The sequence below is a fragment of the Akebia trifoliata genome, chromosome 4 (genome assembly GCF_017979445.1).
Source record: "Akebia trifoliata isolate Shusen 1 chromosome 4, ASM1797944v1, whole genome shotgun sequence".
NCBI lineage: Eukaryota > Viridiplantae > Streptophyta > Magnoliopsida > Ranunculales > Lardizabalaceae > Akebia > Akebia trifoliata.
The window spans coordinates 9,731,449-9,745,854 of NC_141378.1; the positions used below are offsets into that span (position 1 = coordinate 9,731,449).

General features: G+C 36.6%; 1 protein-coding gene across 3 annotated transcripts; it reads right to left on the bottom strand.

The window, feature by feature from the left end:
• Positions 1 to 2,356: 2,356 nt before the first annotated feature.
• On the bottom strand, positions 2,357 to 9,142 carry LOC147403646 (coatomer subunit alpha-1-like). 3 transcript variants are annotated; one of them, XR_015177545.1, is made up of 5 exons: positions 8,910 to 9,142; positions 8,491 to 8,736; positions 6,886 to 7,380; positions 3,242 to 6,272; positions 2,357 to 2,742 (listed from the first exon to the last, which is right to left on the bottom strand). XR_015177545.1 is itself a non-coding variant. In XM_086439301.1 (4 exons), the coding sequence occupies exons 2-4, from the start codon at positions 8,696 to 8,698 to the stop codon at positions 3,310 to 3,312; spliced, it is 3,666 nt and encodes a 1,221-aa protein (XP_086295427.1). In that variant the 5' UTR covers positions 8,699 to 8,736; positions 8,910 to 9,142; the 3' UTR covers positions 3,100 to 3,309. The 3 variants fall into 3 exon arrangements, 1 of the variants encoding a protein (XP_086295427.1); XR_015177546.1 differs by lacking the exon at positions 2,357 to 2,742 and adding an exon at positions 2,804 to 3,075; XM_086439301.1 differs by lacking the exon at positions 2,357 to 2,742 and having other exon boundaries at positions 3,100 to 6,272.
• Positions 9,143 to 14,406: the final 5,264 nt, after the last annotated feature.

Below are 14,406 nucleotides of genomic sequence, written 5' to 3' on the forward strand. Positions count from 1 at the left end.
GGTTGACATACTGCACCCAATCCAATAAGAAAGTTCATACATACAGTGGGTTGATAATGATAATCACGATCTGTCAGTGAGTGTTTGATAGTGAAAAATTCAGCATCACTAGGCTTAGATCACATCAAAATGGGTTCAACATTGGTGACTAAAGAAGTATCGAAGGTGTGCACCAAATGGAAGATTAATGGTGTTGGCTCCAAGCAGAAGAGAGTTAGAGTACTCGGGTCTCAATCTTTGTCACTGAGCAATCGGTGGGGATAAAGGGATTGGTGCGTTGATGGTAGGTGGATTCAGCTAAACACTAGACAAGTAATTATGCTCTCTACTTGGGTTTCCAAGATGTCATGCCATTGTTTGTACGCATAAGTGATGATAGCATTCATGAACTCACTATCAATAACAAAAGAGTCGGCTTTGCATAGAGTGGAATTGATTGAGGAGCATGATTCATTTGGCGGACTCAAATCTTTGGGCTAAGTTGTTGTTGTTGATAGCGTGGTAACTGTTGCCCTCATCCTTTATCCGGGCTTAGGAGTGGCAATGTAGTGTAAAGTGGACACTGATGTAGAGGTGGAGATCCAATTATTTTCTGCAGAACAATTCCTAGAAATCTCTTTATAGCCTTTTGATATAGGAGAGGTAGAAAAGCTCTCAAAATCTTTGGTTGGAAATGATCTTGAGAGAATATCAACCGACTTCGTAAAAGATATGGGAAGAGGTAGGCACATCTCAATTGATAATCTTTGTCAATTTTTATGAAGGTGACGATTAGCTAAGTTGGTTAAAATTTACGAATACTGATACCATGACTTGGAACCTTCCTTCACACTAATCTTTCTTGTCTAACCAAAAAATAAAAAAATTGTTGGCAACCCTAATATTTAGGATAATACATAGACAATGTTTAAGATTCATATTTTAACTTCCGCGTGTTGATATTATGAAAGGAATGTTAAATTGATTAAATGCAATTCAACCGATTTCAAAAGTATTTTAATTTATTTTTTCACGAACACACTAATGATGCCTTAACATATGTAATAATATACTCGATCCTATTTTATAATCATGGGGATTGACTTGATCATTAGATTATGAGTTCATAACCCTAGTCTACTCCCATTTTGGGCAGAATAGGTGTTGTAATGTATTTTTGCTATGCAACTGATACTCGTTCTACTATTCTTCCTTAGCTTCGCTGAAGAAGAATTTTTGGGGAGTCAAAAATTGAGAATCACTGATGGAGGTATTGATTTTCTTAGCCATTTTGAAATTGAAATCCATTTTTATGGCTTCTCACATTAACAAATAATGCACCATAAAAAAAACTGGCACTGTTCTTTGAATTTATTCCTAAGTTAATTTTCGATCCATCAACATTGTGTAAGCTATACCAAGAAAAAGGTACTTGCATTAGCATATTCATGAATAGTGGTCAATTTACAGAGCATCTAATTCTAATGCCAGGGCCTCACTCTTACTCAACATCACCAATTAACATGATTTTTTGTGAGGTGGGGCCAAAACGTTCATGAAGAGAGCTGGAAGGCATATTAGGAGTTCTTTAAAACACTCATTAGTTTCTAAATTACGGGTACATCCTAGCGTGGTATTAAATCTCTCGCCCCAATCATCTTGGTATTGTTTAGCAACGATATGAATATACAATCACATCATCTCACAAGATAAACAGATGTCTCAGACAACATTTTGAAAATCTCAGCCGAGTCGGTAAAACTCAGCAGTAGATTTTGATTAAAAAATTTAGATTTTAAATATTTATTATGTAAATAAAATATGATTTTATGACTAAACATCTTTTAATCTACCTTTTTTTTAATTAAAAAATTATAATTATTTGAATTTAAATATATGTAAAGCAATCATTATAAACCAAGTTAAATGGTTTATCTCATCCGATATGAGTTGACTTGTCTGACACAACTTGATCTCGTCCATGGACAAGACGAGAGGAAAAACCGAGTTTTGAAACCATGCATCCTAAACACCTGTCAGACAATGAATGACACACTTGACCATTAATTTCACTGAATCCGGATTTACCAATCATAGGACATAGTCACGTCTATTGAGGGCATCCAGTTTTCAAATACATGACGAGAGGGTGAAAATGGCCAATCCCCTTGGATTGAAAAAAATGGTGATGCATCTGATAAATCCTGTTTTGAAATGAGCACAGTAACTCAGTGCACGTGGGAATCAAACCTACCAATTAAGTTAGCTGGCACCTGCTTATTGGCCATTACTATTGACTCAGTCTATTGGTGGACCTAGATACAAAATACAAGTCTGATTGGTCACTGGGTTATGAACTAAGGTTGAGGTCCATGTTTCCTGTTCTCATTGAGCAGTGCACTACAAAACGGAGCCCAAGTTAATGGAACCAGAAAACAATGGGACTACTGGAGAAAATAGTGATTGTTCTTGATTTGATCTGCCAACCCACACGTTAATCCCTGTGTTGTGTGTTTATTTTCACAGACTTGGCCTTCAATAAAAGGTATTTTATCATCCTAAGGGTTTATGGATGAGCTGCTCCTCCATTAAGTATGCACCAGTTAAATACGTATTGGTCCTTATTATGATCACAAGCTTCTTATATGTTTGTAGATGGGTGATTATATGTGGTGATCGTGGCTGCTTATGCAAGGTCCTCTCTATCTCATTTTGCAAGCTTGACACGATTAAGAATGAGTTGATTTTGCCTTTGAAATTCACCTGCAATAAGTTAGGGCAGGGTACGTTAGGTTCTCAAATAACTATTGAATGCATCTCAAGCTCTACCTCAATTCCTTCTCTCTTAATTACCACTATAAAATAATTGCATTTTGTTCAACAGATTTGTTCATAAGCCAAACACAACCTAAATCTTCTAGGAAATGGAAATGAATCTCAACTTTATAAATTGAGAACAAACAAAGAAACAAGTTCTACTACTATCATCCAACTGTAAGCCCAAATAATCCAATTGAAAGAAGAGGGGAGGAATCACTAATCTGCATTTGCACACAACTGACAAGTTGCCTGCAAGCTTCAACAAAAGCCCTTTAGCTGCATTTGCCAATGTACAACCAATGACAGAGTAAAAAAATCAAATTTATTTATTACAGCAAAATCATAATTATCTAAACTATTAGCCCAAAAATCGTCGGGAAATCCCCAAAAAAATAGAAACCAAACAATTCACTGAAACTGAACTCATGTTTAATGTTCCTACCTTTACTTGCCAAGACAGCACCATCGGTGGCAAGAGTTTGAAAAGGTTTGTCGTTTGGTGGCACATGATCATCTTATCTGGGAAGGAGAACAAAGCAAACCAGATGCATCCGATCCAACCACTGCAAGATCACAAACAGTACAGATCTGCCCCTCCTGGGTTGGCACAAATCGAGCCCCACAATATGGACACGCAACATCCTTCTGTCCACGGTATATCGGCACATGAGTAGCACCACAAACAACGAAAGGGTTTCTAAAGTCGTAGTTAAGCTGGTTCTCATCTCTCATATTCCTCTCCGCATTCTGCAAGATTAGCCGAGCATTCTTTGTTTGATTCTCATTTGTAGGGTTGGTTTCCAAGAACCGCCTCGCAAAATTGCCTGCTGTGTTAAAATTCTTTGCCTTGTGACATACGGACATGGCACTAAACAGTGCAATCCTCAAGTGTGGCATCTGAAGATTGCAGTGTGTGAAATACGCCGCTAGCTCTTGCTGACGTACGGAACTATCCCGATCATCTTTAATTTCCCTTCTTTTGAGCTCCATCTGTAACCCTATTATGTACTCCTTTGCTATGATGATTAACTCCTTGACTTCGTCAACTTCCCTCCTAGACTCAACCACAATTAGAGGAATGGTATGTAGGATACCAAGGAAGAGCCGTAAAGCCTCTGTTATCTTTCCACTTGTGGTGGCTTTGTAGCCAGCTTTGAGCTTCTCTTCCAAGTGAGAGAACTTGAATACAAGTGCCGGAGGGCCCCTCACATTAGGACTCGCCGATTCGTTCCATCCTCTCTCAACGGCCAATGAGATCACAGGAGCCGAAGAGAAAGCTCGTAGATAGGAATGACTTCCGGTGTGCACATCGAGAAACAAGGGCTTCAAAGGAGCAAAGTTCTTTATGCCTAATTGCCGGTTTAGAAGACGCATTGCTGTGTCAAAATTGCCAGCCGCGGCATGTTCGACAGCTAGAGATGATTTCTGAATCCAGATTTGGCTTACGGGCATGCCTGAAGTTGGGGTGACAAATATGGAAGACCGGGTGTTGATAGAAGCTTTTGGAGTATCGACTTCAGGTGGGAGCTCTAGGTCCTCGAGATCCCATCCTCCTTCGTCGTCATTTTCTTCATCAACTTCACCATCCTCGATCACAGCTTCAACATCTCCGTTCTGCATAACATCCACAACAGCAATATCCAAGCCCTCACCCCAATCGCCATCAACGGCCTCTTCGTCTTCCTCATGTACTCCCTTGCCAACATTATCGAGACTGCCCTCAAAGATACCTTTCATGACCCTTAACAAGGGCCAATCTCCACCACACAAGATGGGAGTTGGGGGTGTCAGAAGAGAAGCTACTTTCCCCTCGGGCAAAGAAGGAACATAATCTCCCAATTTGGCTGCCAACCGTTCGGCAACATCGTGAAGACCGTGAACAGCGGCTGTAACATAAGCGAGGGGCAAATGGCCAACATTCTCCAAGATTTTGACACGTTCCCGAATATCACCCAAGTAGAGGGCATTGTGAAACTGACCCATCACATCGTTCTTGACTTCTGCAATCCGAAGCATTTTGGACAGCTTATCCGTATTCCCAGTCACGAGATACAAGAAGGAGAGCCTCTCGAAATTCTTTGTCCTCTGGTATGCGTATTCTACGATACCAGCATTGCCCTGACGAAGGGCCTCAACTCCCAACCTATACCAGTGATCTTTCTCATCGATCTCCTTTGCCGAAGCAACTGCAATCTGGATATTACCACTCTCTAGTGCCAAGTTGAAGCGGGTCCTCTCGTCTTTTACAAAGTGAAGAGCAACTTCTGGGAAACCTTTCTGCTGCAGATAGGCAATCATGGCCTGTCCGCAAAGCTGTGAACTCCTAATCATGCTCATAACGTGGTCGTATTTCTTCTTTAGAAGAGAGAGCTTGAATATGTATTCCGTTGCATCAATAAAAATTGCTTGATTCTTTCCATCCCGATCCAAGCAATATATGGTATTTCCAGAAATCTTCGTTATGTAAATTGGGGCATCAAGGGTCCTGATGATTCCACTATCCCCATTTGGAAGGCAATATTTGATGTGGTTAAGAGTTGTATATATGAAAACGCCATTGTCATCCCAGGCTCCACTCTTCACACGGATTGTTTCGTGAAGGGTGCACCGGTGCACAAGTTTCTTACTGGCAATAACGATAGCATGCTTGCTTAGCAATGCAACACTCTCCATGTCGTTTGACCAAACAATGTACTTAACAAAAGGAGTTTGAAGTTCACCAAGAACAAGCCTCTGTTGGAGATCAAAGATGACCACTCTATCCTCTGCCCTGCACAGCAAATTGCCAGTCCCGGCATAGAATATTGCATCAGCGGTGACGGGAATGCTGCTTTTTTTTATTATTTCATTTTTAAGGTTCTTGATTAACACTTGGTTGTTGCTCTTGTCAAGCACAGCAAACCTATTACGAGCCACAAAGACGGCTGATCCTCCAACTCCTCTTTTCGCCTCTTGAACGGTATCACCCCTACCAATGCTGTCTCTGGGTACGTGATAGAGTTCATAAGACCCTCCATCCACATCTGAACAAATCAAGACAGAATTTTCTGTAGGACTGTAAGACAAAGTTCTTGGGCTTTGATTCAAGTTGGTGGATCCGGGCCGCCGAATTGGGATCACTTGCGCGTCTTTCTGACTTGAGAACTCATAGAATCGTAGAAAACGATCTTTGACATAGTAAAGAGAATCACCAATCACAGAGAATGCCGGTCTTTCTCTCTCCAACTTAAAGACAATCATACCACTATCATGACCAGCAGCGAGAAGGTTCATCTCTGGATGTGCTGCAAGAATCCAGAACCTATCATGCTCCCTACGAAATGTTTGTACACCGGTTCGCTTTGTTACATCCCACACCCGAATACTTTTGTCCTCCGAATTGGACACGATAATATCCTGTCTAGCATGGAACATCACACAAGACACATTATTCATGTGTCCTCTCAATGTATCTACTTCCCAAGCCTTTGTATCTGGTGAAAAAAATAGTTGGATTAAGTCATCGATTAAATCCATTATGCTCTAAAAACATACTAAGAATGATGTGGACTGAAGGGCCCAATTAAATAGAGGAAATTACTAAAAAAGAGTTAACTTTTAATTAATTATAATAATAAAAAAGCAATAATTTAAAAATAATTACAAGAACCAATTTAAGACGCTGGACCATCCAGCGTTTTGTGCTTGATCCAAGGTTTTGAAAATAGACAGCTACTGAACTCCCATTGAAATCCTAAATCTAAAATTAAAATTTAACAGTAAAAAATAACCGTTCTTTTTTAGGTTCATAGAATTTTGTCCTCTACATCCCTGTGGCATTGGGTCATATTTTTGGATGCTACAAGGTGACCTCAACGACCTTTAGTAAGATTTGAAATCTTACTAAATTGAAAGGCTAGCCTTATTCTTTTTCGCAATCAAATATAAAGAAGCCTAAAACACTGGACAGTCCAGCGATTGGACAGTTTAACGTGTTAAATCGTTCAATAATTTCTTAAATTTTACCATTTTTTAATAATTAATTTAAAATATCAATCTTTTTTAGTAATTTCCCATTAAAATAAGAAAAGAAGATTACATCATTACCATTCATGCGCCACAGTTTCACTTGGCGGTCATCCGCTCCAGAAACAATCAAAGGAAGGCTGGGGTGGAAAGCAGCCCAGTTGACACCACGATCATGACCTTCCAAGACATATTTTACAACAACATCAACCCCACCAAACAAATCTGTGTTCATCTGACTAAGCCTGAGGATGTCATCTGCTGGGGACACTGTCTTCTTCCTTAGGGCACCTATGTCCCACACACGAACCGTCTGATCCAAGGAAGCTGACACAACTAAGTCCTCCTTAGGATGGAACGAGGCACACATGACATAATGATTGTGGCCAGTTAACACAGAAATACAAGTACGAGATTGCCAGTTCCATATTCTGATAGTCTGGTCATCACTCGCACTAATAATCCATGGGTATTCATTGTGAAATTGAACGGTACGGATGTAATCAAGGTGTCCAAGAAGGGTAAACAGACACCGATGCATCTTGTAGTTCCAGACTTTGATCTTGTAATCATCTCCTGTAGAAAGCCAGTGTTTTCCATTAAACAAGAACTATTGACTCCACATATTTTGATGGAACCAAGTAGGCATACAAATTATCATAAACACAAGCAAGCATAATAATCAATCAATGTATACAGTCAAAGTGAACAATTCTATGAGAATCCGTTTGATGGTATGAGTGGTGAAAGACTTGGCTTTGAACAAAGTGGAATGGATACAACAATGCTCGGGTGAAAAAGTAAGCTACACGTATACAATGCCCCCCGCCAAGCAAAAAATGCTTCCTTGGTACCTCTCTAGCAACTTGAGTACTATAATCCATAGACAAAAACAAAAGCCAAAAAGTCTATGAAAAATGAATTTGATGGTGTGGATGGTAAAAGACTTGGCACTGGATAAAGTGAAGTTAGTGGAATTGTCAACCCCATATCATTGGGGTAAGGCCTTTGTGGATGGTGATTGGTGAAAACATAGGGCTACAACTCTACACGGCCCCCACCAATCAAACATCCTTCTATGGTGCTTCCTTGGTATATCCCCAAACATATTTTGTGTCTTCGTAAGAGGGGATAAAAAATGCAAAGGCTTGGAAACCATGTTTGTCCCTAAGGGCATCTGAAAGGGATGTACGGTGATGTCAGACTGACTATATGATATTGATTGTGCCACGACAATAGCGACCCACCTACCACATTGACATTAGGCAAACAATATCATAGACACTAGTAGTGCATGAGAAATCTCCACCAACATTATAGGAAGTCCATAGTATACAAACTCGATTGATAAAATAACGTGGTTAGCTCTAGACTAATATCACCATAAGACCCAATGGCATGACGAAATCTAATGCAAGATCTACCGAGCATTTAACCCACACTACCTCCTACACAATGATGGTCAAAAGACTATAAGACTGGCTTAGTTTAGGCAAGCGGAAGTCAAGATCACCTCACCCACCTAGCAAAGGCCTTTTTGAGAGAGATTGTAGCAATGATACAGATATTTCGTATAAAGTCATCAACTAACAACACACTCAATAATGCAGAGATTTAAAGGCGATTTTCAGAAAGAAAAATGTTTAAAATATAATGAAAGATTCAATTGGAATCAGAATTATGTACCTCCAGAAACGAACAGGTGCTGAGATTTGTGGAAATGGACGCCACGAACAGGTCCGTCATGCTCGTCGAATCTATCAATGAGAGTCCCCATTCTATAATCCCATAATTGGATCACACCACTATGAAGACTCGCAAGGATCCATGGCCTCTTAGTGTGGAAACTCAACCCTTTCACACGATTACTCTTCGTTTCGAATTTCGTCAGCATCGCTCCCAAATCAAATCCCAAACCCTAATATCTAAAAACTGCATCAATTACAAAACAATTCATCAAATAAATCTCAAAAACAAATCCCAATAAGCCTCAGATTATCGATCGAAAAACAGTTAGGGTTTTGATCCAAAGGGGTAAAAATAATAGACAGAGAACTAAAAGGATCAAAGCTTTCAATCTGGAGAAAGAGATAGAAATATCTAACCTTAGATCTAACGAAGAGAAAGGTAAATCAAGGAGAACACAATAACGCTTCTGCAATCGCCACCATATACATCACCAAATCAAATTTAAGAAGTCTGCAATGAAGTGGGCGCAGGAAAAGCAGAGAGTGAGTGTAGGTTTGAGCGATCTTTAGATCGAAAACCCTCGACTAGTGTCGGTGTAAATTTCTGAAACAGAGAGAGAGAGAGAGAGCGAGAGAGGAGTTTCTGAGTTGGAATTTTTGTTCCTGTACACACGGCCACTTTATAAGGTTATTAACGTTCGGAAGAGTCAAATGTTTTTTATTATAAAGTTATTATTTTAACGATCAAGATCTTTTTTTAAAGCTTCATTCTTATCATGGAGGTTCATCCAACAGTAGAGGATTGGTTGATGGTGTTGTCTTATAGCAGAATGACTGAAATTTGAAACAGTTAGCAAATCTTGTCAGGAGTCAAGAACGCGGTTTTAAAATCAGGTGATTTTGACGTGCCCCCTATATTTTGGTAAATATTCCAAATAGGCCCTTGTGTTTTCAAACTTAACTTATTCTTTGATTTGAAAGGTTTAGTAAGATAAAATTTTAAGGATGAAAAGGAAGGTAAAAAGGTTTTTCAATATTAAAGTTTAAAAACTCAAGAGTAGATTATTTTTTAACTTATTCTAGTTCATCTTCAATCAAAATTTAATCGATTTTCTATTATAAAAATCCGATCTTGTTCTTACGATTCGAAAGTCATAGAGATGGCATCTTAAGCTTGAAGAAGAGTGTAAAAATATTAACCTAGGATTGGAGATAATTGGTTTTATCGATCAAGAATCAATTATAAGTTGAAAGATTAAGATACTTAGGTCATTTTGCATTAGTCTCTCGGAGAAATTTGTTTTAGTAGAGATTAAAATCGGAAGGACTTAAAAGATTGGATAGTGTTTCAATAGAACATGAAGATGCATGAGAATTATGGTATTATATTTAAGGAGCTGTTATTCGCACCCCAACTTCAACTTTTACGTATTCCGTCCGAATTAAAAATAAATAAAATAGGTGAATGGTTGAAAATAAATAAAAGTTTGAGTGCCAATAGAAGCTTTCTATTTTATTTTTTTAGATTTCTATTTTTTGGGTTTAGGGTTTTATATGAGCTAATCATAATTGTAAATACTGAAATTATTTTAACAAGTATTATAATGTTTTGTAATGTTGAGATTAGAATTTGACCCAAACCTTTTGTAATGTTTGAATCGTATGTTTTAATCTTTGATCGAGATGTGATAAATAATTAAAGAAATTAGAGTGTAATAAGTAAAAGTTGGGGTGCTAATAATAGAAGCGTTTGATCAAAGCATTCGTTTGACTATTATCATAAATGTTTTTGGGTAGTTCAAATATTTAACAAAAAGTATATATAATAATATCTAAAAAAAACCTTTAATACTAGAAATGAGGAATACATTATTAAATTTCAAAAAAGTAGATTCATCATTTGAGTTTATCAAATAATGTTAAATGATAGTACCGATCAAAAAAAATATGTTAAATGACTGTATGTTTTGTAAAATAATATAAATTTGAAAAAGAAAAAAAATATTGAGAATGAGACACCATTCTTCAAGTTAAAGATTAACTCTTCAAAAACTACAAAAATATTTAGACTTTTATAAAAAAAATTGAAAAAATTTTATAGGGTAAGAGACATTCATTGAAAGGATATTTTGAAGAGTCACAATAATCTGACTACCTCACATGGTAAACTCAATCGACTACCTGACCTGATTATTTTGGGAACCATAGATTTGTGCTCCTTGGGATATAGAATTCCCTCGAGATACATTTTTTTATGGGGAAGTGCAGCCATGTATCCTAAGGTGTGTAGATCTACAGTTCCCTAACTTGTCACGTTAGAGTAATCAATTGAGTTTGTCACGTGCATTAGTTAAATTAACGTGATTCTATTTTCAATACTTGATACTTAGGGGGGGCATTCATCAATTGAAAACACTTTGTAAACTTAATCATTAAGCTACTGACCTCAACTTGACATGTTCAAAGAAGCAAATCTTTCTCTTTGTATGCATGAATGCTTTTAAACTAAGGAATCAATACATCTTATCTTATACCAATAAATCCAACACCAAAACAAAAATTTGTTGGAATCCAACTTCCAAGTCTTGAAAATAAAAGATAAATAATTTTTTTTACTTTAACCAATTGAAAAAAGTCAGCCGCTATTGAACTCCTACTAAACTCCCAGATTAAAATGAAAATTTAAGCGGTGAAAAATAATCTGCTTTAAGAATTCTTATTTTTTTTAGTTCGAAGAATTTTGTCCTTTTGCATCCATACAGCATCATATCATGTTTTTGAATGCCACAAAGTGAGACGAACGAGTTAATAAGGTTAAGACGAACGAGTTAATAAGGTTAAGACTTACTGTTAAGAAAAAAAAAATCACAATCTAAAATGGTGTCATGTTTCTAAAGTAACAAATGATGTCTACATGGCACTTTTAGGTTGGAAATTAAATCCATTGTGTTGCGTGTTATGTAGAAAACAAATCGTTTAAGAGTCTAATGTGTTTTGAAGTCCAATCTAAACACAGCACTTAGACAACGTTCCAATTCTATAAGGAAAAAAGAAAGGGTGAAGCATTGATCGAGAATCGATTCAAAATCACAATGCTAGCAAATAGCGGGTCCCTACTTTTCTTTTAATTAATCAAACCTGCCAGTTATTATGGACTTAAATCAAAAAGACAAAAAATTAGGATTATTCTAACGTTTGCCTCTTTGGGTGGCCTGAATAGGAGCGAGACACAGTTCTAGATCCTCATCCTTGAAAAACGAACGAAAAAACTTACGTGACCCAATTTAAATGAAAGAGTACAAAGAGATTTTCAACGTGCTTTTTCATAATGCGCTCAAACAGTGAAAAAGAATTTACCTGGTAAATGATTTGTCAAATAAATTTTTTATCTGCAATCAAACACGCCCTAAGCATATCTGTCCAAAAAGAAGAAATTTTTTGGGTCATTGTGCCATGAATGCTTCTAAGCTAAGGAATCAAAACATCTAGACTTAAACCAATAAATCCAATCCAATGCAAAATTTGGTTAGAACCCAACTTCAAACTTCTAAGGTCTCTGAAAATAAAAGATAAGGAAATCCTAGCCTTACAAACGTGTAAATAAATAAATAGGGTTAGTTGGAGGAAACCCTAGCTTCCCAAATTGACAAAAATAAGTTGTAATCTTTAAGACCAATGATAAAATAGACGTTGGATTACATTCCAATAATCGATTTAACTTTTTAAAAAAAAAAATACATCTAATTTAAGAATAATTGACAGGAGAAGAAAAAAGAAGTCTGTAAAGCAGAGAGGACGATTAGGTTTGGGATTGAGAATCGTTTTGTTTAAGGAGATTGTTGTAGTCTTCAAGTTCTTCGTAGTAGATGTCCCATACGCATCGAACGCATCCACTCCCACAGCAATCCCCAGGCAAGGGCTTCTCTGGTGGTGGAGGCACTTTGTTCTCCTTCTCTTTCTCTTTCTCTTTCGTCTTCTCGTCCTCGATTAGTTGGTCTTGTTTCTTCTTCTGTGTTTCCTTCTCAGCCATCTTCAATACCTCTTGATGTTGATGATGATGATGATGATGGATGTTTGGAATTGTACGGAAGAAGATGTGCTTGTTTTTGGCACCAACGCCTCTCATCAACAATTCAACGACGTGTCTAACCTTCTGTTTATGTATTATTATTGAAATTGGTTGGTGGGATGGAAGAAAGGAAACCCTTCGATTAGCCGTCATGATCATGATGATGGACCGTAACTTGTATGATGATTCAAGACGAGAATGAGTTTACCGTGAGTTGAGGTATCAATGGGTACCCATTTAACCGGAACCGGAACCTGAACCGGAAATCCCGATTGCTTAAAATGGAATCAAACTACTACGATTCAAAACTGTTAGATTCTATCTAATGCGTATCCAAAAATTGATTTTTGTTTAATGATTTAAGATATTCTTTTATTTTAAATTAATGTATATTATATAAACTTCTTCAATTTTTCATATAAACTATGGATTTATTCTTTTAAAACTTTTTTACTTTCAATGATCATAAATTTTATTTTTGAAAAAATGTCGATAATTTAAATTAGTATAGCAAATTATAAATATGTTAATAATTTTGTAGATAATATGTTAATTTTTTGTAAGGAAAAAAGTTTCGTAATTATTTGAAATACTTTTTTTCTCATTCTAAAACTTAAAGAAAATATAATGATTATGGTTTTAAGTGTCTTAGAAATCGAACAGAATCGACCCATTGACTCAGAATCTTGTGCGTGTAAGTGGGGAGTATGACTAGCTAAGGGTCCTTGGGCTCACTTTGTGGCATCCAAACATATGATTCGATACTTCATGGTTGTAGTGGATAAAATTCTATGAGCTTTAGAAAAAAAAATCTCAAAAATGATTTTTTATTATTGAATTTTAATTTTAAATTTGAGAATTAGGCTGAAATTTCATTTACATTTTCAAAACTTTGGATTAAGTCAAAAAAAAATTTTGAATTTTTTTTTCCTTCTTTGCGGATCAAAGTTTTTCCATGAAATCTAATGGGTGGTGGTGTTGGATTGCTAATATAGTAATTTATGTGAGCAAAGCGGCCCTTAGTAAGGCTTAAAAGCTTACTACGTTGGTAAGGAAAATGTTTCTCATACACTTACGGGTTGGATTGATCATATGTACCCATTCCAATGAGCTTTTGACATTATCCTACAATAATATTGGTCTTTTTATTTTTTATTTTTTTTGAAAGATTAAAAATATCTGATATAATTTTATTAAAGGTGATATCGTTAACAAATCACTACCAAGTAATTCAACTTCGTTTACAACATACTAGTAGGATGTCAAGAAATCAGCTACTTTTGTTGGACCAAATTTGCACTCTTCCATTAATATTTTCCTCCCTTAACATTGTATTATTATTGCTAACCAATCTAAAACAGTACTCAGTGGACATTATCGCTGAAAAGTTATTATAGTTACCATGTTTCCACACACACCAAAAAAAAAAAAAAACAAACAAACAAACAAAAATACAATTTTAAATCATTTTAGTCTTTTAGCTTTGCTATACATCTTCATAACACCCCACCCCACACACAAAAAAAAACATTATTTTTTCAATACAAAATCTTTGTTAACCACTACAAAAATCTGTAACAAAGTAGAAAATCTTAGGGTTTGTCCCATGACTAAATCAATTTATAAAGTCCAAGCCGAGCTTAAACATCCATAATGATGTGAACTTGGGAAGTCAATTTGTGCTCCCAACACTTGAAACAGCCAAATTAAGGTTACAACAGGGAAAATCAACCCTAGGAAGTTCAAGACGGGCCGAACGGGAAGAACCAAACAGTCTTGATAACTCACTTAACAAATAGGTGATTTAGCCATTGATCCAAAAAAAAAAAATGACTGACAAATAAC